This window comes from Citrus clementina, unplaced genomic scaffold (assembly GCF_000493195.1).
Source record: "Citrus clementina cultivar Clemenules unplaced genomic scaffold, Citrus_clementina_v1.0 scaffold_9, whole genome shotgun sequence".
Classification (NCBI taxonomy): Eukaryota; Viridiplantae; Streptophyta; class Magnoliopsida; order Sapindales; family Rutaceae; genus Citrus; species Citrus x clementina.
The window spans coordinates 29554343-29581380 of record NW_006261964.1 but is presented as its reverse complement, the minus strand read 5'-3'; the positions used below and the strand labels follow the sequence as shown (position 1 = coordinate 29581380).

Sequence of the window (27038 nt, the reverse complement as noted above, 5' to 3'; positions counted from 1 at the left end):
TGCACGTCCAAAAATAGCCGATGATCCTCTCAGATTAACCATGTTATACACTTCCGCAAAATATAGAGGAGTCCTGTTGAATTTCTCTTGGCTGAGCTCAAAATATATTATCATCCATCGTGAGCTTCCGAGAGATACAGCAACCAATGTATGTCTCCGTGCGCAGATACGCCCCATTTATTAAACAGATGGTGATAAAAGGGAAGTGGTGGGGAGACTTCTCGCCATGAATTTGAGCCCAATGTGTAAACTTCAAATTTGTCTTATAAATCACCGTCGAATGCTTTTCTAGCAGTCACTCGAATAATCCTGTACGTATTGATTGTATGATCAAACCCTACTCCAAACCTCACCCAACCCGAACAGAGACTAGGCCTTGGCAGCTCTAGAATTTCCCTTCTGAGGGGATTGCACGACTACACTTTCTCTTGATGATCGAGATTCTGAAAGCACAATAAACCATAAGCGACGCAATAGACGATATAATTTTCTTCAATCTTTGAGAAATCCAAGATTGGATGTTTACTTTGTTTGATGGCATTGTCGAAATCGCCGTATGTAAGTGAATGCATGGTTTTTCAAGGACCCAGTGGAGTAAGAACTTCTGGTTCAGTATCATCACTGAAATTGAATGCAGCAGATGCAGAGTGCATGCTAGCGAAAGAATGATCATCAATTATGTTGCGCCAGTTCTTACAGACTGATCGGAAACGCTAACGTGATTTTACGGGTAGCCTCAGTAAGACGTCGCAGACGACATTGGAGTTTGTATCTTGCATTCTGTTCGATCGTCTCAATTGAACACCCACGCCTCCTGCAAGTAAAAGTTACTTCAGAGTTAAGGTACTGCTCTGTTTCTGTAGTTTAGGGCAATGAAGTAAAAATTTAAACATTAAAAAAAAAAAAACTGTTATGATCTTCGGAATCAAGCTGTTTAACAAAGAAACGATACAGAGGAGGGCAATCAAAAAATTATACTTACCTGAATCCAAATCTCGTAATGTTTCACCGAATGAACAAATCTCGTTTCCTAATAAAAGGAGGAATGAAAAATAATTACCCAAAATCTACGTTATTTTCAAAAAGTTTAAAAAAAAGAAAAGAAATTTTGACAATTAATCAATTGAGTCCCCCCTTATTTATTTATTTATTTATTTATTGGCCAATTTATTTAAGTTTCTTGATAGTGTGTTTTTATTTCTATTTCAGTTTACAGGTCTGAACTATATAAATAAAGAGATGATAATATATATAAACTCTGTCAGCTATACAAGAAGCATTCTTTCTCTCAGAAACTTTGGCAATTTAAATGCCGAGGGCCGTCGACTACTTGAAATCAGCAGGCATAGTTTTATGTTCCTCCATTTATCGACAAAGGAGATGGTTGAGAGCTACTTTCTGTTTTTGAAAACTGAACTCAAGTATGTTACTTATTTTGCTGCAATACAGATGACACGTCTTTGGTGTAATCAAACCAAGTATTATTGTAAACAAATATAATGGCATCCGCATTCCAGATCAAATCATGCCTCTGTTACACTGCAGAATTCAGGGCCGAATTTGTTGCACTGCAGAATTTGAGGCCAAGCCAGAACAACGATTCATTCAAAAGAAACTGAACTCGAAGCCATGTATGTACAGAGCCACAATTCATCTTCTTCCTACATTGTTAATTGCAATAAAAAACATAAAACGATCATCTTTCCTACATGCTCTAATTGCAATAAAAACAAAAAATGCCAAAAGTGCTGCATATCTCCGAAATGATCTTGTATTCATGTACACTACCAGAGTTGCTCATTGTACAGGATTGTACAAGGCAACAACATCACGCAGAAACAGTGCTATTCAGTTTACAAAAATGGAAAATAACTAAACTTTCAAAACTACAAGTCACATAGGCAACACCAGCTCAAGCAAATGACTTTCTGCATCTGACTGAACATCCTCACTTACACATATGACCTGATGAACACTGCATTATATAATTTACACCTCACATTATTTTTCAGATTTCATAAATAATTTTTATCAACTAACTTGTGTCAAAAGAATGTATAGGTTAATAAAGGGCTCTTTCAGTTGTTGCTTCTTCCACGAACCCAACGAGTGGAGCCTGTCTTTGCCAGACCAGAATAATAACCACCAACATTTGCTACAAATAGGGGATCCCTATCTTCAATTATGTACTCGTTGCTGCCACTACTAGTGGCATTTTCCTGATCTGTCTGTTCCAACTCTTTTGTTAAATTCTCCATTGTCTTCTTTAAATTAGCTTTGGTCATCTGCCCTGCCTCCCCTGTCGAGATGCCCACCATTGTAACCTTTGGAAGAAATGGATTTAGCTGTAAGTTCCGTTTGGTGCATTCTATATACGAACTGCCCTGAGCTTCACAATCTTGCTTTGACCATAGGTGCCTAAACCAATCTCCAAAAGGAAACCGAAAATCTGGTCTCTGATCACGTTTATCGAGATGTTTATCTTCCAATTTAAGATCTGAAGAGCCATTATTTGTTTCAGAATTGGCAAGGCAACTGGTTGACTCAGAAGCTCTTAGGAAAGAAGCTGCACTCCTGCAAACAGAATAAACATTGTCATTATGGAACCAATCATATTGATGATTCATGTATATGCAAAAACTGCATCTAAATAGGTTTTCAATTATGCATACATCACATAAAGAGTTTATGCGTAGCTTAAGTTTGCACGATCAAATTATAAAGGCACAAGAAATTCTAGTCTTCAAGGAGTGAAGGTATGTGTTCAACCATCTTAGAATTCAAGTTGCCAAAAAGGGGCATAGTATGTACCTATTCTCAAAGGAGTCAACCATGTACGGAAATTTTGGTTGAATTCCAGTAGCTTTCCGCAACCACCTATTACCGAGGAGTACTCTGTCAACAGCATAAAGAAGCTGGATTTCAGCAGCCTTTGAAATAACACTTAAAGGTATTGCAGGATGACCTATCTCATCCATCATTTCTTGAACCTGTAGATAATACTGTCACTCATTAGCATAACAATTTTATATTGAATTTCTTGCCTTTGCCAAACTATTCCCAGAAAACTGAGCATACACAGATGCTAAAGACACTGTTATTACAAATTCAAAAGTTTAATTTCTTTCTAACTTCAAAAACTAATTTGATGTTTCAAGAGTAAGAAAAGTACAAGATTATTAATCTATGATGTGTGTGTGTGTGTGCATCGAAGCAGTAAATAAGTTTTAATTCCCAAAGCTAAATTTATTGTCATCCCTGCCTTTCAGCATCCACAAACTAAAAAGAAGTTTTACCTCTGGAGGCTCCCATATACTATCTCCAATTTCTTCAACAACCTCTGCTGCCAAATTGTCATCAATGACATCACGTCGACGTTGCATGTGTCGAGTTTGAATTAAGGCATGGAAGTGCTGATCGACAGATTCTTCAAGAATGTTATCTAGCATGTTTTTATCAAAGAAGTATGGAGTATACCTAATATGAGAAATAGAAGGAATAAGCACCAGATACACTGAAGAAGCTGCAATTATAGTAAATGCCAAAGAACTCACCATTTAATTCCATCGGCAGTAGCTATTGCAATATCTAAATTTTGAGCGCTGAAAACAGGAACACCATCCACCTTTTTTTTTCTACCACTATCTGGAATTGTCCTAAGAAGTTTGTTTGCAGCCTTGACCTAATAGAGCATACACTTTCTTTTTAGAAATGAATGCCAACTTACAACAAGAGAAACTATATTAAAAATTGTGAAGGCAAACAAAATTCATGAGCATACCACTGTAATTTACCTGTTTCTCATTTGGAACAAATTGAAATAAGTGAGGCTTTTCCTGCATTGCACATAATAAAGGAAAAAAAATTGGTGGATAAATAGAAACAAACAAATTTCTCTGCTGACAAATACAGTATTAAGCAATGTTTCACACATTAAAAAAACATTAAAATACAACAAAGATATCCATGATACAAACTTTGACAGGAGCAAAGTAATTCGCCGAGCAAACATAGATTTATGAACCTAATTGCTCAAGGGAGCCTCTAAGTTACAATAATTGTAACATACATCCCTCATGTGAACCACACAAAATTGTAGGACCCACAATTTGTGTGGTTCACATGAAGAATGTATGTTACAATTATTGTAACTTAGCATTTGCCATTGTTCAATATATGCTGATCTTTGGGTGTATGAGTAGGGATGCACATGTTTGCATATAAATAGTCAGAAACGTATTTACATTTTAATATTTGCAATCTATCACGTTTAGTAGCTCCCCAATGATAACACAGAGCGAATAAAGTATTTCCTATGCTTCATAGAAATAGAATCCTATAAGCTAATCGGTGGGTCTATAATCCTAGATTCAAATCCAATGATCCAACATCAACTATTCAACAAGCAGATATAACTTTAATCAAGTGAGCAAATACCTTAAAGTGTTCGTATGCCAAATCAAGGCGACATGCCCCTACCACACCACTTGGAATATTCAGCTGTTTAACATATGTGACTGAAAAAACAAACATAGGTGATATCAATTTCAAAGCGCAAAATAGTTTAAAATTTGGAAATAATGATCAAGAATAAGAAGACACAAGCAAGAAGTAGGTAACATAGACCTAACATCTAATAGATCCATCAAGAAATATAGTCAACTATGAACATAAAGACTTGAGTTTGTAATCTGCTTCCTTAACAAGGGTAATTTATTCTATCAAGTTCCATAAAACTAATTGAAGAGGGCTGTTGCAATCATAAAAAAATTTCAAAATAAAGGAGGAAATATTCAAGATTACCACTAAAAATTGGCATTGCGCGGACATGACCACAGAAAATGAAAATAAAATGACTGATAATTCATACCTGCATCGCCTAAATCCATGAAAAAGCGAAAAACAGGGCCATTCCTTTCACTCTTAGTAATTGTTGCAAACAACTTCTTTAGCCACTCAGGTGTCCTATAATCGAAAGAAATTTTCGTCCAAAAGAGTAAAAAATGAAAATAATACACACACACACATACACACACAAAAATTATTCTCAACATGCTCTAATAACTTCAACTCTTATCATTAATTTCAAAATTCGCAGGCATACAATTAAGCTTAAGCATAATTCACACGTGCGTGGTAGAAGAGATGAGGAAGAATCAAAAACCTTTTAGAAATGAAGGGGATATCGAAGTGAGTGGAGACAGCCATGAGCCCAGTGCCGGAAAGATCACACATGCTAAAAACCTGGCCCACGAAGGCGGGCCCACCGCCTTTCCCACTAGAATTAATCGCGGAAATCCTGACCGTCGATGGGAACCCCGAGCTGGAGGACTCAGACGACGAAGCACCTGAGTTGGACGAGATGGAGTCGGACCCGACGGGCGAACGAGTTGAGGAGGAGGGGCAGGATGAGTCGGCGAATTGGAGCGGGATGCAGAGTCTGGAAGCAGGAGCGGACGACGGTTGGGATTGGGAAGACGGCGTCGTTTTGGTAGGGGTGATGAGAGAGAAAAGAGTGGAGGTTGTCGCGTTGATGAAGCTTGATATTTGGTTTTGGAGATGGTTGGGTTCCGCTGGCGAAGCCATAGATTTTGCTGGGTGGCTACTGGTTTTGTGAAATTTTTATGTGTTTTCAGAAGAGAATTTTGAAAAAGAAGAGGAAGAGGATTGGTGGCGTTGGAGTTTTTTCTATTTGGATTTTATACACACCCACATATTTTTACAGGAGACTGACGATTCACTTTTGAAATTAATACGTATTACATACTATATATCCGCTTATTATTTTCATATTTCTAGTAGTCAATAAACACTACACTATAATTTTATAATATTATTATTATTATTTAAAATATTTATATTTATATTTATTATAAATTAAATAAATTAATAAACTAGAAATTAAAATTAAAATTAAAAAAATATATGTTTAGGTGTGAACAAAAGATTAATTTAACATATTATTCTTTTTTGTTATTTTTAAATATTTTTTATAATAAATATATCATTTATATTCTCAAGATAAGTTATCGATCGACTAATTCATTTATCTCTTATTTTTTTTAAATTTTTAGTGCCAAATTTTTTGGTATTGTGAAAATAATAAAAGATAAGTAATATATATTAATTTCAATATGTGAAAATTAGTGATCTTCCATCTTTTATTAACTATATATAATATCTAATTAATAATAGTTAATTAAACAATCCTTTTGGTATTATAGAAGTGCTTATTCGGGTAAGAGTTTTTGTGATTTACTAAAATAGGCTAACAAGTTGTTAAAATTAACTATTTTGCCTTCACCTTTTTTTTGAATCAAAGAATCTGACGTAATATAATGATGACAAAACAACATTCATATGGTGTGGTGTTGTAGTGTTAAGTAGTACTGTCTTCAAGTAATACTATAGTACCTTATGGTCTGTAGTTATTTTTATTACTATAAAATCATTATTAAAACTCTTTCTCATTTTTTTTAATCAATTTCAATTAACTCTATAATATGTCATAATTATACGTTTATTTTTGTCATCATTGAAACACCATTAAAACTCTCTTTATTTATTTATTTATTTTTGTTAGTCTTAACTCTTGTCGGAATATATTAATGAAGTTGAACCCGCTTCTTATTTGGTAGTAAAAGATAAATAGTTTAGACGTAAATTAAATATCATTAATCATTAAGTAATTTGTCACACTAGGAAAATGACTGATGAATAATAAATAAACAATAAATATATTTGAACATAGAACAATTAATAAGATTTAACTTTTTTTATTTTTTAATTTATTAACAATCAATCAGTAATTGAATTATTTACTCAGAATATGATCAGATCAGGAGAGAATCCTGATCCAATCACACAATGCAACAAATGTTATATAGATGCGTCCGAGGAAAATAGAAAAACATTTTTGCAACATAAGAAAGCAAAGCAACATCCGACAGCAACAAGCATTTTAATTGAAGGTAATCTAGTTCTTTGATATGCGTTTGAGGACGACAAAAACTTCAATCTCTTTATGCAGTTTCCCATTGTGGATGGACAGAATCTCTGCTTCCTTTGTGTTGATATGGTTGAATATATTTTCCAAAAGCTCTTCTCCAAAGTGCTTCCCGATGAGTCCCTCTAAGACAGCCCTCAAGTGTGACAAGTAGAATTGAGCAGGGAACGTTTTGTGCCTCATTGGCTGATCCAATTGCTGCATCCTCTCCATAGCGAAATGCCCATTTCTCTGTATAAGTGATTCCAGCTCCTCCACGTATGGAAAATATGCGGGCACATTGAAAGTGCGTGCTTTTTCTTCGCTAATCACACCCTGCATTCAGAAAAGCAATTTGATAGTTATATATATCAATGTATCAAGTACCATGAATTAAAGATGAATTTGTCTTCACACACACCATCTTGGCCAAATCCCAAAGGCAAGATCCGAGAAAGTTATATGTTGCTCCCTGAACAGTATCAGCGAAAGGGATCCCACTTGGTCCAGTAATTAATGAAAAGACCATCAATCCTCCAGGCACAAGTTCTTCGGCTCTAGCATTCAAAATGGACTCAAAGTCGCTCCTGAACTGAGCTTGAAATGTCTCATGCACTCCTTTCATGAACCTTGTGCATTTGATACTTCCTTGATTCCACTCAAGAGATTTTTCTAGCATATTAACTTTTGGAGTCTTGGAGAGCCAGTGCATTGCATTGAAGGAGTTTACAACATGTAATGTAGATTTGGGAAACAAACGGCCATGGAAAGAACCCGGCACTCCAGCAGCATAGTATTTTCGAGGAGGGAGAGTTCTAAATAGAGTGTTGAAGTCATTTTCAGTGTGATCATTGAAGAAAACTTGGAAGTCCGGCACAGGAAGTGAAAGGTTTTGGAACTTGAACTCTAAAGCTTCTATGATATTTTGCACGGAAATGAAGGTGTTAGGACCAACAGAACAGCCTAAATCTGCAATCCTAACTGTGTAGGAATTATCATATCCATAGCTACCCACATCAAGCTTATTAACTATGGCCTCTCTGACCAATTCCTTTGCAGCATCCACTGTTCCTCTCTGCAGCCATAAGCTTGTTTGTCAACTTTGTGTACGAGTGCAAAGTACATGTAAAGAAAGAAGTCTTACAATCTACTGCTAATTATAACTGCCAAAAACAAGTAACTTTCTACTAAAATCACATCTCATACCCGGCAATGATTTTGGATATACAAAACTTTATATGCTTAAAATGACTGAGAAACTATCATAATTCTCTTGTGCTAAAACCGACCTTAATTACCTTACCTTACTCAAGCTTATTTGGTCCATAGATTTACCCGACCTTACTCGACCCACTTACCCGACTTACCTTGACCTTACCAACATTAGTTGTCTACAATTTTAATGGGGGTACTCTGTTTTCGCGCATATCCATATAAAATGTATACGATCGGTTGGATTATATGTTTGGCATGTTCAAGTTAGTTGGGCATTTTTAATTTTTAATGAGTTTTTAAAGTTTTCTAAAAACTGTTCCTCATTTCATTCCTCCAACACTGAGCCAAAACAGTACTAGTTCTTACAAAGATATGAACAATTAATCTTGTAAATTAAAGATACTAAACTCGATTCCAATTACTACAAGTCTTCTAGCTAAATCATGCTATTTTCTGTAATTATTAATTATATAAGATAAAATCATAATCATCATGCCTTTTTTTAATATATTTTTTTATTTTTTACGTAATGAAAAGAAGATGAAACGACTCATAAACAAAAAGTTTATATACCTGAAACTGAGAATTATGAGCATAGCTGCAAGTGCCATCTCCTCCCATCATGGGAAAGGTAACTACTTCATCGACAGCCATCTCTCTTGTTATTGATCTGATCGTTTCTAGCTGGTTGGTTTACTGTCGACTCAGTTCTCAGCCGCTTTATTGGTTTGGCAACATGGGATTTCACGCCCACAAAAAGTCAAAAAAGGCACGCATTATTGGAAAAGAAAAGGGATTATTTGCAATTTTGCATCCAACAAAAAAAAAAAAAAAATGAACATTCGTATTTTAAGAATTTTTCTTGTTATAAAAGTACCTATAGTCTACTTTGCATTCAGATGATAATTTAGTATAATTAAATGTATATAATTATTTTGGATACCCCATCAAACACACCCATTTTATTTATGATTATCCTTTGTTTTAAACCTTAAACCTACCACTTCAACATCATGGCTAATCAAATAATTAGTTAACTGCACTGAAAGAAATTGCCCACGCATGCATATATGATTACAAAAAGACTATGGTTATGTTAGAGTTTACCAATAGAGCATGAATTTCAGCCATATACGCAAAGTGATAAATAGTAAAAAATTCATTATAACTCATTATTTATTATTTATCACTTTACATATGTGACTGAGATTCGTGCTCCACCATAAATGAACTCCAACATAATCAAACCCTTACAAAAATTGAGTTTTTTTTTTTTTTAAAAAAAAAAAGTAACAGCAATTTTAGAAGCAAAAAGAAAGGAAAGGAAAAAATAGTAGTGGAGTGCAATTAGATAGAAGAGAATTAGATTGACACTGGAGTACTCTCATTGTAGATTAATAGTAGATTTTAAGAGTGGGCTAAGAATATAGTAAAACTTAAATTCTAAAAATTTAAAGATTAGTGTACAAAGTAATAGAGCGTTGATTATAATATTTAAAGTGCAAATAACCCGCCCAGTAACAGTACTCTTTCAGTCGACTGAAGTAAAACTACTCCACTGATCCAGCATCTATAATTCAAAATTCAAATATTTCAAACAATATCCTAGCCTATGTTCAGTACTCTTTCAATAATTTTTTGTGGTAGGTCAACCAAAGTCATTACAATTTCTGACTGATATCTAACATAAGTTTGGCACTTAACAAAAAATGCTGTCTTAGTTTACGCCCTAATTGACTAGGTGATCGGAACCTCACATTTTCAGGGATTGAATACAATGTGATTTCTTTTGCCTCAATACCACAGTGTGATCCCAGCAAGCTTGGAATCTAACCAATGTCTAGTAAATGATGATACAAACTAGCCTGGCACATTGCTCGTAGAAGAAATGTCACTTTCATTTGAAATTGCATCAGCTTCCTCCAACAATTCTTTTGTATTTGCTTCAGTCTCCTCCAAAGATTCATTTAGATTGGCTGCAGCTTCAGGTTCTTCTGATGACTCATTGGGATTTTTTGTAGTTTCCACCTCGTTAGTCTTGCCTTCTGTAGCACTATCCAATTCATATTTAGGCTTTGCTGGGATCCTAACACGCTTTCCTTTGATATATCGATACTCCCATTTAGGTGGTGGGTATTTCTTCTTTAATTTCTCATACTTGTCCAACATACCTAGCTTTTGGAAGGCGTTTCCCATCATTGAAACAATTGAAACATTTGGTCTAACACCAAGCTCCTCCATATCGGCAAATATCTACAAGAGTAAATGACTAGGAAATTACATATCCACATAGTGGAATTTAGAGTCCAATATAAAAACCAATAACAGGTTATGCAATATGAACTGACTCCAATCATGGAAATAGAAATTTGAAATAATGAGTTATGGTTAATGACATTTCAATAGCATGTGATCTTCCAGGAAATATTGATGATAGGCATTGCAAATACAGAGATGCACTGAATTTTAGTCCACTATGGTAGTATTTTATGATCCAATTGGTACATGTTTTTGGAGTACCACAAGAGGTTTCAGGTACGGAAAAGAATTCTGCAAAGAGTTATGGTCCACTGCCTATAAAGAAACACCGGTAAGTATAGCTTACTCAGTTGGAAGATCACATGTGGATCATCAGTTGATCACAATGAGCAACGAGCACATGCAATTATAGGAAGAGTTTAAAGAGCAATAATATGCCGGACACCTATAGTGCTAATGGATGAACTTCACTAATACAAACAATTAAGTTGAGATTACTCATGAAACTCAACACTAAAATATTTCATCTATACCACAGACAATATTGTGAAAACACATGAAATGAAATAACAGAGTTTAGACTTTAAGAATGAGATTAAATAACAATACCTCAAACATCTTCTCGTGCATGCCCCTGTTATAGTAAATAGAAATCATCTTATCAAAGAAAATACGTGGGGTGCCTTCTAGGTGATCCAAAAATATTTTTGTCCAAAGTTCTTCGGCTTCATCAAGTCTCCCATCCTCTGCTAAAGCATTCAGTAGCAAAAAATAGGTGCCCATTGTTCTCCCTTGACCTTTGCTCAGCATCCATTTTGTCACCTACAACAAGCCCATTGTTCTTTCCTTGTTTTGCTTACAATCTTTCATGAAAATATCCACAAAAAGAAAGCAATAAAAAGGATTGCAAATTGTTAGTACCTGAATTATCCTTTTCCAATCCTTTTCATTTTCAAGAGTCTTCAATGCTTTCTTTACTGTAATCAATGGAAACTCTAATTCCCAAGCAATAAAGGAGTCAAGAGCCCCATAAACTTCTTCTTTAACATTCGACAATCCTTTTATCTACATGATAGTCAGCTAAAACTGGTTATTATCTCAAGATGCAAGATAGCGTCAAATTCAGATCCTTAACTGTTAGTTAAGCTTACACAAGTAACAAGCTTGGCTGACTTCGATATTGTCCCAATTCTCTTTCTTGCTTTCCATACCCGAGGATATCTAGGTCGTGGACCTCTAGCAGCACATACCTGAAGATTATTGACAAATTTATAGCAGGCCATACATAGCATACAGATACAACGTGATCAATTGATCAAAATTAATGTCTTTACCAATTCAACAAAACCTTACCACAAGGCTTCTGGCATTTCTGGAAATCTTGATTGGTTCAAATATTTTCGTGAAGGGAGGCAAAGAATAGCTCAAACTAAGCATCCTGACAAAAACAAAGACATTAACTTCATTAATGCTTAGCACATTCATATTTCTATAGCATATCTTGCTTTCACAAAACAACCCAAAAACATAAATTAAAATCTGCTTGTGAATGCTATAAGCGCACTTTCCAAGCACGGATATATAGTACGTATTAACTGGAAAAAAGAAAAAAATCACTTCAAAACAACGAGCAGTATCCAAGAATTCAAAAAACTCTAGAACAGGAGTCTAATTTTCAGCTTGGATGGAGAATTTAGCACTCACTTCTTAATTAGAACCTCTATTTGGTCACTTGCAAATGAAAATATTTCGCATTTCTTGAATAAAAATAAGCTGCAGAGTTGGAGAAATAAAAAAATTATCTGTGTGGAGAGCAGAGATAATAATGAGTTGATGGAAAAGTTTCTTGTTGCTTTCCTTTCGTCTGGTGATGTTCTTCTCTTGCAGTGTTTTGATTTTCTAGGGAATGTTTTCTTTTTCTTGCGTTTTTTATTTTACCATCATCCAAACAGCGAGAGTAAACTGAATCCCATATTTTCCTTAAACTGGAGAGAGAGCCCCAAAACGTTGCGTTTAGACTCTCGCAGTGAAATGGTTAAAAATATTTTTTAACGCGTATCTCAAAGGTATCTTCCCGGATATCATATATCTGAAGGGGATCTTCCCTGCCACGTGTACACTAAATAAGCCCGATTGTAGTGAATGCCGATGGTCGTGGTTGCACGGAACCTAAACTTAGGACCTCATCTTCACACTCGTCGGGAGTAAGGGCAAGCTTGTGCGCCACAAGATCAGACAGCAGAGTTAAAGCAATAAAACGATAAATTAAAAAAGATGATGATGATTGAATCAACCTTGGCCGTCCGATTTCCCGCCGGTTCAAATTTCTGCTCCTCCGCAGCCTTATCCCGTAACTCTTTTTCCTCCCTCTCTAACAACCTTTAACTATCAGCTCACAACCAAACAGTGCCTGAAGTTTTGAATTTATTTTTTTCATGCATTTTCAATTGCAGATTCCCGCTCTATCTGCCACGCCGAAGATGTCACAGGTGTCCACGTCACCTCTCGCCGGCCTTTTCCCTCCGGCTGCTCCAACGTACCTTGGTAATGCTTTATTTTAACTTGTACTTTTCTTTTTCGCCTTCGCAATAATTATTCATTTTAAAGAATTTAAGAAGTTACATTATTAAGTATTATTATTCGATTTGTATACATTAGCTTTTGCAGAGAGTTTGAATGTGTAGTATTCCTCTTCTTAGACTCGCGTTAAGAGTTTTAGATTATAAGAAAGAAAGTTATGAATGTGAAGATTAACTACTTGCAGGAATAGATTTCGAAGAGTAAATGGTAACCCCTGTGTAACGAGAAGCAATGTTACGAAGAAAAGGATTCAAGCATCAGCTTCGGATCCTGTAAAGAAGAATGAGAGGACAAGCTACCATCCATTTGAGGACATTGCAGATTCAACATTGAAGAATGGTGAGGAGGCTAGGCTTACAGCTGCAGAAACTTCTAGGACCATTATTGAGGTATCATATTGACATGAGTTCTTGAAAATAATAGCTCCTTTTGCGATTAATCCCTCAAATCTTTGACAGTTTATGTAATAGTTTGCACTGCTTTTTAAATTATTTAGTTTGCATAGCTAAGGCAGCAGGTAGTGTACCATGTTCAGGTGAATAGTACGGCGACGCTGATGTTTACAGATTTTACCAATGGTGGAGCTCATGAGAATATTATCTGGCCAGACTTGCCTTATGTAACTGATGAACATGGAAGTAAGTCCGATGTATGAAGTTCACCTTTCCCAGGTTGACTTATATCAATTTTCCCTTCTCTTCCACATTTGCTGAACTTAAGCATTTGTGTGGTCTGATGCACTACAGATATATATATTCAAGTGAAGAATGAGGAAGATATTTTGCCAAGCCTAATTTCAGAAAATAACTTTGTGGTATGGAATTTATTCTCCTCATTGACTTGCCTGCCGATATAACGCACGTGTAAAGTAGAACACTAATAAGAAATCATAGGGTGATGTTTGTGTGAAAGTTTGATTTAGAATACATACAGAACATTTTTGTATCAAGAGAAAGTTCATCCTTTTGGTTTTGAATTGGTATACTTATCCTTAATTAAAACACTCATCCTTAATGACAAAACCATTAAAAGCATAATAATGGTATCACACTACGATGTGTTAGCCAAGGTGCATCACAATATGTCAATATCCATATTTGTTAGTGTTTTAAGTCTTATATGGTTTGTATTCAATGCAGCAAGTGATAATAGGCTTCGATACCACAGAAATGATCAAGGAAATGGAATTAGCAGGTCTAGCAGAAATTGACTTTGGAATTGATGAGATTGATGATGAAGACAGTGATGTTGAAGATGAGGATGAGGATGAGGATGAGGATGAGGAAGATGAGGATTATGATGAGGTATGTTTTTTCTTTCTTCCCTTTTAGATATAATTGTAGTGCATTTGATTTTTTTTTTCAAGAATAAATGTAAACTGTTCATTATTTGTAAAATTCTTACTTGTAGAATTGGGTTAATGTTCTCGAAGATGAAGATGATGAAGATGAGATGCTTGGAGACTGGGCAAAATTGGAGACTATGCGTTCTTCTCATCCAATGTATTTCGCTAAAAAGCTTTCTGAGGTAAATATTCATTATATTTCTTTGATTACTTGATGAAGCAAAATGGAAATGATTTTTTAGGAAGGCATCCTCATTGATTGTGTTATTATAGTTATTCACTGTGAGTTTGTTCCTTCCTCATAACAGCAGCTTCTTGTATAATGAAAACAAAATTCTTGATTTACTGTAGTTGATGTATTGAATGAGCTTTTCTTTATTTATTTTTTTTTTTGGCATAGGTCATTTCAGATGATCCTATAGATTGGATGGAGCAACCTCCAGCTGGAATAACTATCCAGGGCCTTTTAAGGCCTGCCTTAATTGAAGAACACTCTGACATCCAGAGGCATAGATCAAGCAATCAGTATCATGATGTCGATAATAGTAAAAATGTTGTAGGAAACAATCAAGAGGATCTTCATGTAATCAATGGTCATAGAAATGAATCAGAGCCATCCAGAAATGGGTCAGAGGTGTCAAAGAAGGATGATAAGCCTATGAATGGGACCTCATTTTACAAGTTGGAGATGACTAAGATTCAGCCGATTTTGGCTCATGCACACCAGGTACTGAAATGCTTATTTACTTATTTGGCACATGAAAGATCTGTTAATTGTTTGTCAATCTCAGTTTACATTGCAACATGTTAGCTTTAACATGCTTAAAGTATCACATATTTGCTTGGATCATGGTTGATATTCATTTATCAGCTACAAGAGTGGCATAGAACTTGCTATATTTGCTTGGATCATGGTTGATATTCATTTATCAGCTACAAGAGTGGCATAGAACTTGCTAACAAAGACAATTTCTACTGTAGGAAGTTTGCTTCTTTGTTCTTTGTACTTGTTATTATCTTACAGGTGGTTATTTGACATTTTGATTAGTAAATTGAATTTTGACTGTGTAGTGTCTATGATGCAGAATGAGAAATTATCTTTATATAGATTTTTTACGATTTTCTGACTATTATTTAAGTCAAGTGATTAAGTAATATTTGATCACCCTTAAATAGATTTCTTATTTACATAGGTTTTATATTAAATACTAGGAAGTAGTTTTCTTTTCCCTTTCAGTTCTTGCTTTATTGATCCATTACAAAAAGGGCCTTACTTTTCATTTTTTAAGCAGACTTGATATTTTTGTTGAATTACTGAATAAAGTGTTTTCATTTCCCCGGGTTCCTCTATCGCTGTTGTTTTTTTTTTTTCTACCTTTGTTATTTTATGGGGTAATCTGTCCTACATCACAATATTTTCTAAGTCCAGTATCAGGGAGCTTTTCACCTCCAACAATTTTTTTTTATCAGGTAATTTTTAAGGGTGGATATAAGACATGAAATTGCTAAGCAAGAGAGCATTGATTCATACTGCTTTGTGTAATACCACCCCCCCCCCCCCCCAAAAAAAAATAATATGACTATGTGGGCTGTTGTTTTCATATTTAGAAATTTATACTTTGACTAAGAAGAAGGGAATTGTGGGGTTCTGCTTCTATGTAGGCTGCTGTTGACATTGAAGACTACAGAAAAGCTCAACCTGATGTTATTGCGCACTCGGCAGCAAACATTATATCTCGTCTAAAAGCTGGTGGAGAAAAGACCACTCAGGCCCTTAAATCTCTCTGTTGGAGAACTAAGGGTATTCAAGTTGAGGTAAAGCATTATAACCTGCCAATTAGGTTTCTGAACTATTTCAGCTTATTAATATATTAATTTTGCAAATATTGGAAATGTAGTTAGCCTGTTGAGTTCTATCCAATTCTATTAGCTTTTAGGGTGTTTGTTGAATGTAGTAACTAGCACCTTTACAAAGTCTATTGCAATTTGTGCGTATAGTGCGATGCATTTCTGAATGTTTCTTCAACTTTCTTTTCCTTTTTAAATATTCAAAAATGGTATTGTGATCTTAGTTTATAGAGAGACTACCATGCAATATCTATTATGCCTTCCAAGAATTTTTTGTTCAAACTTCTCCAGTTTCTTTAGTTGATACAAGTTTGCAATTTGCCACAGGAGGAAGCAGTTATTGGTGTAGATTCCATTGGATTCGACTTGAGAGTTTGTGCAGGAACACAAATCCAAACATTGCGGTTTGCATTTAATACGCGGGTATGTTAGTTGTCTTCAGTTTTATGCTGCTTGTTTTGCATCCATCATTTAATCATCTACTACTGTATATTATGATGGTGTTTTTAATATGTCTATTTTTGGACAAAGTAATGCCGCATATTTCCTCATACCTTTGAATTTTAAGTTAATAATGTCAAGTATTCTCGTAGCAGCCCCTGTTATCACATTCTTACCAGTTACCTGTTATCATGCAGTGGTTATAATTCCATGGACTCGCATTCACTGGCTCTTTATTTCTTTACAATTTTAAAATATACTATATGCCAATATTAGAAATCGGTTTCCCCACTATAACTTCCACCTTTCTGCTTTATAAATTGTCTTTACAGGCTACTTCGGAGTATAGTGCTGAGAGACAGCTTAATGATCTACTATTCCCTAGGATCCATCAGAAGCCGCAGAAAAGGAAACAGACTTATCAAAATGAATGCTGAAGCTGGCATTATCAAAATTTGCAAAGTCTCAATTTAATTTTGGACGTTTGTTGTCCATTATGGTTTGATTATGGCAAATGGAAGAAAAGAAGAAAAATTCTTGCATCTGTCGTCTCATGTATTTCTTTGATTCTAGTATAATGAGAACCCATTCTTTTCCAACTTTTTCCTCGTAACAGAAGTATTTACTCCATCCTTTTGAACTACTGGCTCATTGACATCACAGGAAAGTCCCAGTTATGGAAATCATATGCTCTTATTCCGTGAACAAATTAGAAGCAGTCATACTACAGCATAACTTTGATATTATTGACTAAATATAAGTATTCTAACGGTCCTCGCTTACATAGCTTCATACACCAATTGAGCAGCGAGAAGATCCACAACACCGGAACCAACAGACTTGAACACAGTAACCTCGTCATCATCTCGCCTACCCATCTTCTTTCCCTCAATCAACTCGACCAAATTCCCCGCAATATCCTCCTCCTTAATCACCCCTCTCTCAAAAGCACCAACCAATTCCCCAGCTTCCACCAAAGCAGCCTCATTATCAACGAACACTCTACCTCTCTTCACTGCCTCATCATCACATTCCCTCATCGTATGCTTATACGACCCAACCAAATCTAAATGAGCTCCCACTTTCAATTTCCCACCTCTCACCAATGGCACTTCAGAATTAGTTGCACAGCTCACAATATCACCCAGTTCAAGAATTTCCTCCAAATTCTCATTACTCTCAAAACACACCCCATTATGATCCCCACACTTGCTCAAATGCTCAGCCAAATCACTTGCTTTCTTCATAGTCCTGTTCCAAATTATCACTCTCTTCAAACTGGGCCTTGCTGCCAAATGTGCCTTGATCAAATGGGGAGCCAAATTGCCAGCACCAATCATAACAAGCACTTTGCTGTCGTTTCTGGCCAAGATCTTTGAAGCTAACCCAGATACACAAGCTGTTCGATAAAGGGTCAATACAGTGCCATCCATAGAGGCCAAAGTTTGCCCATTCGTTGAACTAAACAGCACGTAACTTGCGTGAATCCCCGGTAAGTTTACCGAGGAGTTTTGCGGGAAGGACGTGACAAGCTTCACGCCAATGTAAGGGAGTGAAGGGGAAGAGCACCAGGAAGGCATGAGAAGGAGAGAGGAGTGTGGTGAAACGGCGTAGTTTTGGCGGATCGGGGATTGGATTGTGGGTGAGAGCTTTGGGAGAGATGAGTGGAAGTGTTGGATTAGAGAGCTGTGCGTGAGGATTGAGTGAAGTGAGTCGGCTGAGATGAAGATTGGGGCTTTTGGGTTGTTTGGATTTTGATTTTTGGTGAAGTTGGATGTTGAAGCCATTGATGATACTTTGAAATTGGAATTGAAGAAAGGAAATAAAATTTTGTGGGAAAACGCCGAGAAGACCAAGACTTGGTGTTTAATTGTATCAGAAAATGCAAATAAAAGCAGTGGGTACTGGGTTGGGTATCTTCGCTCTGGTGATGGGGAGTGACGTGTGTCGAATGTGCGTAGTAACTAGTGTGAGCTATTAAGGCAATAAGCCAAGAACATTTCTAATGCTATTGTATGCCTAATTCGAAAATATGCATAACTTCCGTTCCAGTCAGTCGTGAATGCAACTGCCAATGCCTGGTGGTTGGATTACGATTTAAGAACAGGAATTGTTTAAAAGAATGGTACAATTATTACAATTCATATACATAATATATACAGTGGGGAATTCTGAAGAACTTAACTGGCTTTATAATATTTCAAACACAAAAAAAAACAACAAAAAAACTGCAACTTGTATTCATTTTTGTTGCATAAGATTCGTTGTCATGGCGCTTTCTACAAGCAGAACATGCAAATCCTTTGGACTTCCTGAAATTTGCATGCAGATGATGTTATAATGTTATATATAAACCCTTTGCTCCTATGACAAGTTACTTCCACAGAAACCCAACAATGTTATATACAAACCCTTTGCTCCTATGACAAGTTACTTCCACAGAAACCCAACATGGCTTGCAGCGTAAGCAGTTAGGCGTTCTACTTATCACTTCTATCACTTTATCCTTCAATAGAAAAACTCAGCAGAAGAGCCAGCTTTCCATTTTTGATTATGTCACCAATCCAAAACCTGAATGTTTAAATTAACTGCAGTACATAAGTTCAGCATGGGATGCAGTTTGTTCTACCACCATCCACCAGTTATCATCTTCGTCATCATTGTTCGCCTGTTTTTTACATAACAGGAAGTATCAAACTTAATTTCAAAAAAAGAATACGGCTGGAAAGCTTCCATTATTCAATGCAAGATCTTATGAGACACTAGGAAGTATCACTTTTTAACCTCCTTCATGGTCACAGGTATTGCATTATTCATCCTATCTGGCTACCAGGTACAAGAATGCGTGGTTTTGGCTTATTCTCTCTACACAAAATTCGCTTATTTTATATACATGAGATGGACATCAAGTGGAGATCAACTAAAGTGGAAATAAAAGAGCTAAATAAGTTTTAAGTAAACTAACCAGATTGCCGAGCTCGCATGTCATCTTCTTATTTTCAACATCATTTGCAAATTTAACGGCTTCAATCCACCATGAATCTTTACAATAGCTCTCAGTATCTCGTTCATCATCATAAAGCAAATCATGTTTCTCATCATTTTTCACAAATTGGTATTCGGTGTTATTATGTGAAGACCCTCCATGATGCACCATATGCTCCGAATCAGAGGAAAACGGAAGATCGGGGATGGGGTCCATTGGGATTGGACGAAGTGGAGATCGGTAACCTGGTGCCATTAATAATATTAATTTCAAATGAATCATCAAGCTTTTGGAAGGATATGAACGTTAATAAATTGACGAAAGATCAAATGTTGCACCTCTGCAATCTGGATCATGGCATTTCTGATAATAAACAGCTCTCCGCAGATCAACAACATACATAACTGTGCCAATTAAATTTTGTTTTGTATCAATCTCCATCTCATACGCAGATGAAAATATTGAGCATCTTGTTGATAATCAAAGTGGTCAAACAAGAGAAATGTGGTATCATGACAACTAACAGATACAAAATAAATAAGATTTACCATGATTGCTTTTATGCTCTCTACCAATTCGCTCACAGTATCTATTTCTTGACATGCTGTAGACAATCAGTCCATACTCTGAGAACCAATACCAGCTTCGAATTTTCCCTATATTTCAGCAAATTATCAGCAGGATGACAAAGTAAATGAGGGAGAATGCATCTGTTACCTATACTATTCTGTGACAACATTGTTAAGGCAAGGAAAGAGAAAAGGAAAAGAAGACACCTTTTCTACGCAAAAGTAAAGATCATTGACGCTGAATCCCATCGGTATTCTATTTCTCTAGTAAAGCTTACATGAATAGCAAGAAAAACACCACAAACATATCCATAAGACAAAGTTTAAGAAATCATTGTCTGAACCCGCCCTCTGCTGAAGAGTCTACTTAACCATGTAATTCAAGCTAACCTATGAACAATTATCCACCACAACCATATCCATAAGACAAAGTTTAAGAAATCACTGTCTGAACCCACCCTCTGCTGAAGAGTCTACTTAACCATGTAATTCAAGCCAACCTATGAACAATTATCTACCACAAACATGCAATCAGTGGTAATATTAATGAACAATAAAAAACGATAAGTAATTCCACCATAGGGTACTCAATTAAATGCCCCAAACGTCAGAATAGGAGATTGACATGACAGTACCGGGATCATTTCCAGTGGAAGCAATACATTCAACAAATTTGTCTAGAGCTGGGAACGGCGACTTTCCCACACTTGAGCAAGCACTCAAAGCACATTCTTGAGAAGCACGACAATATTTTCCCAAGTTATCATGAACCTGCACCAGAACGAATTTCACTGGTGAATAGATTGCATTTTGATCCATAGTTTATGCATATTATAAGGTAGCTCAACAGTGAAACTAATGCAGAGTCCAAAGGTACCTCTGTATCAAACTGCAGGGTCTTAACACAATCTAACTCCATTTTGCAAACTAAAAGTTTCTCACAGTCAGCATCCATATTGCATATCAAAGATGCCATGAACATGTCTTCTTCACACTGTAATTCAATGATTTATTAGCATGCCAAATGTCAGAGAAACAAAAATCACTCGAAAACCTATGAAAAGAGGCAGCTCTCCATCTGAAATTAGGATTATTATTTAAGTGATGGTCGACAAGCCCGCATAAATTTGATGGCATGTCATCCTACACATCTACTTATGAAGTAATTTCACAAATATTTACTATTCTGAAGGAATCACTAAATTTTTTTGTGAAGGTTACAAGTGTACAAAAGCATCTACAAAACTATAGTGTTGATTTCCAGAATAATTAAATGAAAAGGAAAAATCACGTGATAACTAGTAAAACTAGAAAAAGTTAAGTAGATGAGAATCATACCATGCCCTTACATTTGAAACGCTCAGAGGGTAAAAGGAAAGACTTCTTCCCTGCCTTCGAAGATAAAGCTATACGAAAACAACGATTTCTAGAATAGACAGCAGTGTCCACAAAAAGTTCGCTCTCAGACTCAGTAGAGCTTGAATCCTTCATTACAAACAGGCTTTCAAATTTTGCTTCCCTCTCCCTTGCACTTTTTATCCGAGCGCATATCTGATAATACGTGATCACATAGTGACAATAGTTGAAATTTCAATGAAAAGAGAATGTTGTAGCAACTACGCAGATTCTCTTTCTAGCAGCCAAAGAAAACAAAACTAAAGTCTGTTTGGAGACATCCGGTAAAAAAAACAAAGCTAAAGAAAAATTAGATTTTGCATATACCATAGAAGCATTACACTAACAATCTCTTAAAGAATATTCAAACAGTTAGTATGCTAAAATGAACCATAAATTATGCAGTTGCAACAGCCATCTTTACTCTCTAGATAGATTTTAGAAATTTTAAATAGAAACAATTGATATTTTTTATTGGCTACAGCATACCTCAGCAACAAATGCACCTGCATGTGAGTTGTCCTTGAAAGCAGTCTTTGGTATGCGAATAATTAGATGACGCGAGAATTTTTCTGCACTTGAGTAGCAGTGGTAAAAATAATTAACCAAAACAACTTAGTTCATCATAAAATTAAATGCAGAGCTGAATACTTCTATCAAGCTTGTCCTTTCATAATTAGTTAAGCACAAACTACATTTCACATAAAATGAGAGACTATGTACTGTGAACCAAATAGAACACCAAACCTTCGGTCGAGGAATCAAGCTCTACTATCCAGTCTTCATCTCCCTTAATAGAGTATTTGTCAAACAACGCTTCCAGAGTGACTGATATCAAGAGATCAACCATTTCATCTCCATGGTTTTCGGGATTGACTCTCTTATTGAACTCCAGATCAAAATACAGGTGACATGGTAAACCCTGGAAGCAATACACCGTCGAAGCGTAAGAAATTTAGCAAAAATACTAGTTCTGTTAATACAACAATGGAATGCAGAAGTGATGGCAGTGGCTTAATCACACAAGGGTTTGGCTGTAACACTTGATGCTTCCATTTGAGATAAAATTTATTGTTTATACATTCCTATGCATATATAAAATGTACACAATTATTGACTAGCAAAATTTGATCCCTGTACGGTTCCCTAGTCGATTCTAACAATATCATAAAAAAGTGGCAGGAATTTGTTTCTTGTATCCTTGACATTCGCTGATTGCTATCATATGTAGGGGTGCAGATGTGTTTTCATTTATGAAAGGAATACCCGACAATTTTTACCTCCTGAATAACTTCATAATGGTGGCGAAATTTTGAATCCATTCTTTTGTACCTGAAATTGAAACGATCAGCACAAGCAGAGAAATTTAAATATATATATATATATATACAACATTGACAAGAATAACTACACAAGAAAATGTCATTAAAGAGAACCTCTGCCAGAACTCCTTGTATGTTGAAACCAGAAACCTCCTTTGCCCATTATAGTGGTCTTGATAACTAAATATACGTACATTAGCATGACCTTTTGCAAACATAATTGCTTCATTCTGCCTTGGAAATGTCGCCCATATTTCCTTCCTAAGCAAACATACAGATAGCTAAGACAGACATACTGAAGCCGTTGCCTACAGTATTTGAAATATATTTGAAGCAGAAAAGGGCAGAAGTTGAGTTGCACAAATACCCCAAGTTTGATGAATCTTCTTTAGAGAGATCAACACGTATTTCACGCAATAATCGCAATAAGCTCAATGGTCTTTTGGGAGGCACACCATGCGGAGTCCCATAAAATACAACAGGAGAAATCTGCTTCCCACTGTTAGAACCTTTTGCTTTAACAGTTGATGAACCAAGCTGAAGGAACAGAGATACAAAATTCAATCAAAATTCTGTAACAGAATAGAGATCAAAAACATCAAAGATGGATTTACAAAAACTTTCAGCATTTGGTATTAACTCAAAGAAACAAACTCTAAGCAAGCAAGTTTATCATTCCCTTACAATTAAAATTCATTCATTCAGAGAAAAGCTACAAACTATAATGGAGATTATATACTTTTTCCGAGCTGAAGTGTACATCAGTTGCACTTTTATGTCCATTGCCGGCTGATCCAGGAGAGAAAAGGCCAGACGATGAAGCTACCTCTTGTTTTGAACAATCTTGCTTCAATCTGTTTTTACTTCTTTTCCTCTCTCTCAAAGCAGATGCTGAAAACACACATACAGAAAAGTTCGGGTTTTTTATTTAAATATACCCCATTTGCCCCTAAATATCAAATCTATACCCTATTACATACATGTGCCTCATGAAGGTGGAAAACGTAAAAAATATCCTTAAAAAAACTATTTATCTACATTTTCTTCCTCTCTTAGTTTCTTCCTCTCACCATTTATTTCATCTCTTACCTCCACTATAAAGGTTTTTGATAAATATAAACTCTTCAAAAGGTGCATTATCAAGTGGTGGATAATGTATGTTTGAAATGTAAACATTTTGTATACTTAGGGTTTGATTTGATTTCATTACAAGTATATTTGCTGATGATTTATGAGTTTAATTATACATTATTCATTTTTGTGCTTACACATCCACCACACTATTGCATAAAATGTGGGGATTTAAGGCATTAATTTAAGTTGTAAGTGATTGAAAAATCATTTCAGGAAGAAGTTGAGTACAAAGTCGAGTATTTAGTCGAGCAAGAAGTGAAGTAAGGGAATTGAGCAAGTCGAGTATCTAGTCGAGCGGGAAGTCAAGTACGCAAGTGAAGTAAGTCAAGTCAGTTATGATATAAGTCGGGTATTAAGTCGAGAAATATGTTGAGTAAGAGTAAGCCTAGTAGTAAAGTATCCTTGACTCTTTACCCGACTTAATTAAAGGGAATTTTTTATTTCAATTTAAGTCGAGTATCCTTGATTAATTACCAGACTTTCACGAAAAGTCGAGAATTTTTGCTGATTGAATACTTAGATAAAGTTAAATTAAGGTTGAGTATCCTTGACTTTTTTTCCGACTTAATTGAAAGGGATTTTTTTTAATTTCAATTTAAGCTGAATATTCTCCACTAGTTACTAGAGTTTCATGAAAAGTCGAGAATTTTTGCTGAATGAATACTTGGGCAAGGTTAATTTAAGGTCGAATATTCTCGACTCTTTACTCAACTCACATAAAAATATAAAGAATTCTCCAAACAATTTTTCATTTTAATTAAAGTTGAGTATTCTCGACTATTTACTTAACTAATATGAAAAATACGAGAATTTATGTTGAATTACTAATTGTGCATGGTTCAGTTAAAGTTGAGTATTCTCAACTATTTATCCGACTTTGAGGATATGAGTTCAGTTTTATGAGAATTTAATTGAGGCTATTTTTGTACTTTCACTGATTTTATATATGTGTAAAATTTAAGAGTGTTATAATTTAAAGCATATATTAGGTATTTTGGAGGAAATGAGGTATATCCCACGCAATTCTCCCAAAAAGTAATAATAAATAAATAAATAAATTTGAAAAAAAAGGGGGATAAATTACTATATCAATGAACTATAAGTTATGCAAAAATGAAGAAAACTAAGTTTAAATTCCTCGATAATCAAAAAATTAACTGTAATTGAGTAAAACTATCATGAAAATAACTACATTGAAAGCTTTTAAAGAAACACACAAACAGTTGTAATCGCCAAAGCTGTAATGAAATTTCTGTGAATTTAAAAAGCTCAAGTGAAAGCCCTAATTTTGTGCGTTTTAATTGAAATTGAGGGATGAAAGAGGAGCTTACGTGGAGGAGAGATGCCGCATTTGAAGCATTGGAAGAGTCGATCAACGTCGTCCATTTGATTTGCTTTTGTGTTTCTTTTTTATGACATTTTTGTTTTTCAAGGTGGGGGTCTTTTCGATTCAGAGATGTATCGATTTTCGATTGCAGCGATGCGAGAAAAATGAATTTTATGAAGGAAATTTTGAAAAGACAAAACTACCCCAAATTTGGAGGGAAATTCGTTAAACGAATCTGAAACTGAAATTATAAGACCGTTAAAATTGTATATCATACTTATTTTGAAACTTCAAGTTTTTTTTTTTCTTTTTGGGGGTTAAATTTCAAGGTTATTATAAGTATTTTTGTAATAATTAACTGATAATAATAATGATGTTGCAAGCCACACATTTCCATTAGTAAAGAAAAGAGTCCATTTATTACCTCAATTTTTAATCTAATTTTATGAAGTTTATAAATTATATTCTTGAGTTGATTTTAGTTTTCATAATTAGGATCAATGTCTAAGAGGCTGTTTATGTTTTTATCAACTTAATGAAAATTTTCAATCATTAAGTTATTAAACTAATTTTTTTAGTTTTTACTTAATCTAAAAGTCTGAATGATATTATTAAAAGATATTTTTTAATATATTTCTATTTAATTAATTATTTTTATCCTTACCTAAATAATATTTAATAATTAACATTATTACTCATCTCTATAACTTGTGACAATATCGTGCACTAGTACACTATTATTATTTTTATCTTTTTATTTTCTTCAAATTAACATTATTTATCTTCATAATTTTTTATGAATATTTGTTTATATAAAAACATCATAAACTACAATATAATTGATTAACATAACATATACTAATTTAAAATATTAAAGAATTGTATTCAATTGAATATAATTTATGTTATGATAATATATTGTCTTATTTATGTTCTTTCAGATGTTTGTTATTTATTTAACATTTGTAATTTGTAAATGCATAAATGTAAAAATATTAATTTTAAAAAATTAAAAAAAAACCTAGTATTTATGTTTAGTAATTCAAACAAAAAATAAATATATTATTCAGATTCAAATATTTAATTTTTTTCGGAATTCAATCCAATTTAAGTCTATTTAGATTTCAATCAAAATAATAAACGCCGCCTAAATACATGTCAACTAAATTAGAATTAATTTTCAATTGATACCTAGCGATAGTTACAAACACTCATCACTCATGAACTTTTACTGAATTAAAATTTTTATTTTTGTAATAGATAAGAAAATAACATCAAAATCTTAGCACCACAATCTTAATGATAATTGTTTGACTGGTAAATGAGTAATAATATATTTTTAAGTTCTTGTAAAAACTAATGTAATATAAGATTATTGATTGAATGAATGAAGATCATGTAATCTGATTTCAAAGTTGCCTGTGGGGGGTTTCCTTCAATATTTAATTTGAAAACCATACCAAACAACTAATTGGCCACTCAAAAGATTATCTTATGCCTAACTTTATTGTGAATACTGACGAACGACCAGACAAAGTGCATTAACATTTAAGTAAAACCGACTTTCATCACCGTAGCTAATTATTGTTAACTTTTATGTAAATTTGCAATTTTTTTATTAAGTGACGTTCT

The 27038-nt window shown here is 34.7% G+C and overlaps 6 protein-coding genes across 7 annotated transcripts; 1 reads left to right on the top strand and 5 right to left on the bottom strand.

Annotated features, from left to right (window-relative positions):
- Positions 1-1755: 1755 nt before the first annotated feature.
- LOC18033279 lies at positions 1756-5729 on the bottom strand. The gene is made up of 8 exons (XM_006421993.2): positions 5165-5729; positions 4871-4965; positions 4438-4517; positions 3795-3836; positions 3555-3682; positions 3297-3477; positions 2812-2990; positions 1756-2574 (listed from the first exon to the last, which is right to left on the bottom strand). The coding sequence occupies exons 1-8, from the start codon at positions 5584-5586 to the stop codon at positions 2079-2081; spliced, it is 1623 nt and encodes a 540-aa protein (XP_006422056.1). The 5' UTR covers positions 5587-5729; the 3' UTR covers positions 1756-2078.
- A 1119-nt stretch (positions 5730-6848) lies between these two features.
- Positions 6849-8854, bottom strand: LOC112097413 (probable S-adenosylmethionine-dependent methyltransferase At5g37970). The gene is made up of 3 exons (XM_024182648.1): positions 8774-8854; positions 7407-8060; positions 6849-7321 (listed from the first exon to the last, which is right to left on the bottom strand). The coding sequence occupies exons 1-3, from the start codon at positions 8852-8854 to the stop codon at positions 6977-6979; spliced, it is 1080 nt and encodes a 359-aa protein (XP_024038416.1). The 3' UTR covers positions 6849-6976.
- Positions 8855-9740: 886 nt separating this feature from the next.
- On the bottom strand, positions 9741-12393 carry LOC18031646 (pentatricopeptide repeat-containing protein At4g21190). The gene is made up of 6 exons (XM_006421988.2): positions 12164-12393; positions 11813-11897; positions 11611-11709; positions 11381-11524; positions 11069-11281; positions 9741-10453 (listed from the first exon to the last, which is right to left on the bottom strand). Exons 2-6 carry the CDS (start codon positions 11894-11896, stop codon positions 10061-10063), a joined length of 933 nt encoding a protein of 310 aa, XP_006422051.1. The 5' UTR covers position 11897; positions 12164-12393; the 3' UTR covers positions 9741-10060.
- Positions 12394-12636: 243 nt separating this feature from the next.
- Positions 12637-17132, top strand: LOC18033543 (uncharacterized protein At3g49140). 2 transcript variants are annotated; one of them, XM_006421987.2, is made up of 11 exons: positions 12637-12809; positions 12913-13003; positions 13224-13428; positions 13575-13677; positions 13786-13853; positions 14179-14343; positions 14450-14566; positions 14785-15111; positions 16047-16199; positions 16560-16655; positions 17006-17132. In XM_006421987.2, the coding sequence occupies exons 1-11, from the start codon at positions 12734-12736 to the stop codon at positions 17108-17110; spliced, it is 1506 nt and encodes a 501-aa protein (XP_006422050.1). In that variant the 5' UTR covers positions 12637-12733; the 3' UTR covers positions 17111-17132. The 2 variants fall into 2 exon arrangements, with proteins under 2 accessions (XP_006422050.1, XP_024043024.1); XM_024187256.1 differs by lacking the exons at positions 13575-13677; positions 13786-13853.
- Positions 17133-17428: 296 nt separating this feature from the next.
- LOC18031285 (protein SAR DEFICIENT 4) lies at positions 17429-18635 on the bottom strand. The gene has a single exon (XM_006421985.2). It carries the CDS (start codon positions 18458-18460, stop codon positions 17453-17455), a length of 1008 nt encoding a protein of 335 aa, XP_006422048.1. The 5' UTR covers positions 18461-18635; the 3' UTR covers positions 17429-17452.
- Positions 18636-18841: 206 nt separating this feature from the next.
- Positions 18842-25544, bottom strand: LOC18031256 (DNA-directed primase/polymerase protein). The gene is made up of 14 exons (XM_006421984.2): positions 25411-25544; positions 23685-23836; positions 23313-23482; positions 23060-23206; positions 22904-22955; positions 22371-22545; positions 22113-22195; positions 21567-21779; positions 21106-21222; positions 20864-20999; positions 20208-20315; positions 19998-20063; positions 19639-19904; positions 18842-19341 (listed from the first exon to the last, which is right to left on the bottom strand). The coding sequence occupies exons 1-14, from the start codon at positions 25463-25465 to the stop codon at positions 19258-19260; spliced, it is 1824 nt and encodes a 607-aa protein (XP_006422047.1). The 5' UTR covers positions 25466-25544; the 3' UTR covers positions 18842-19257.
- Positions 25545-27038: the final 1494 nt, after the last annotated feature.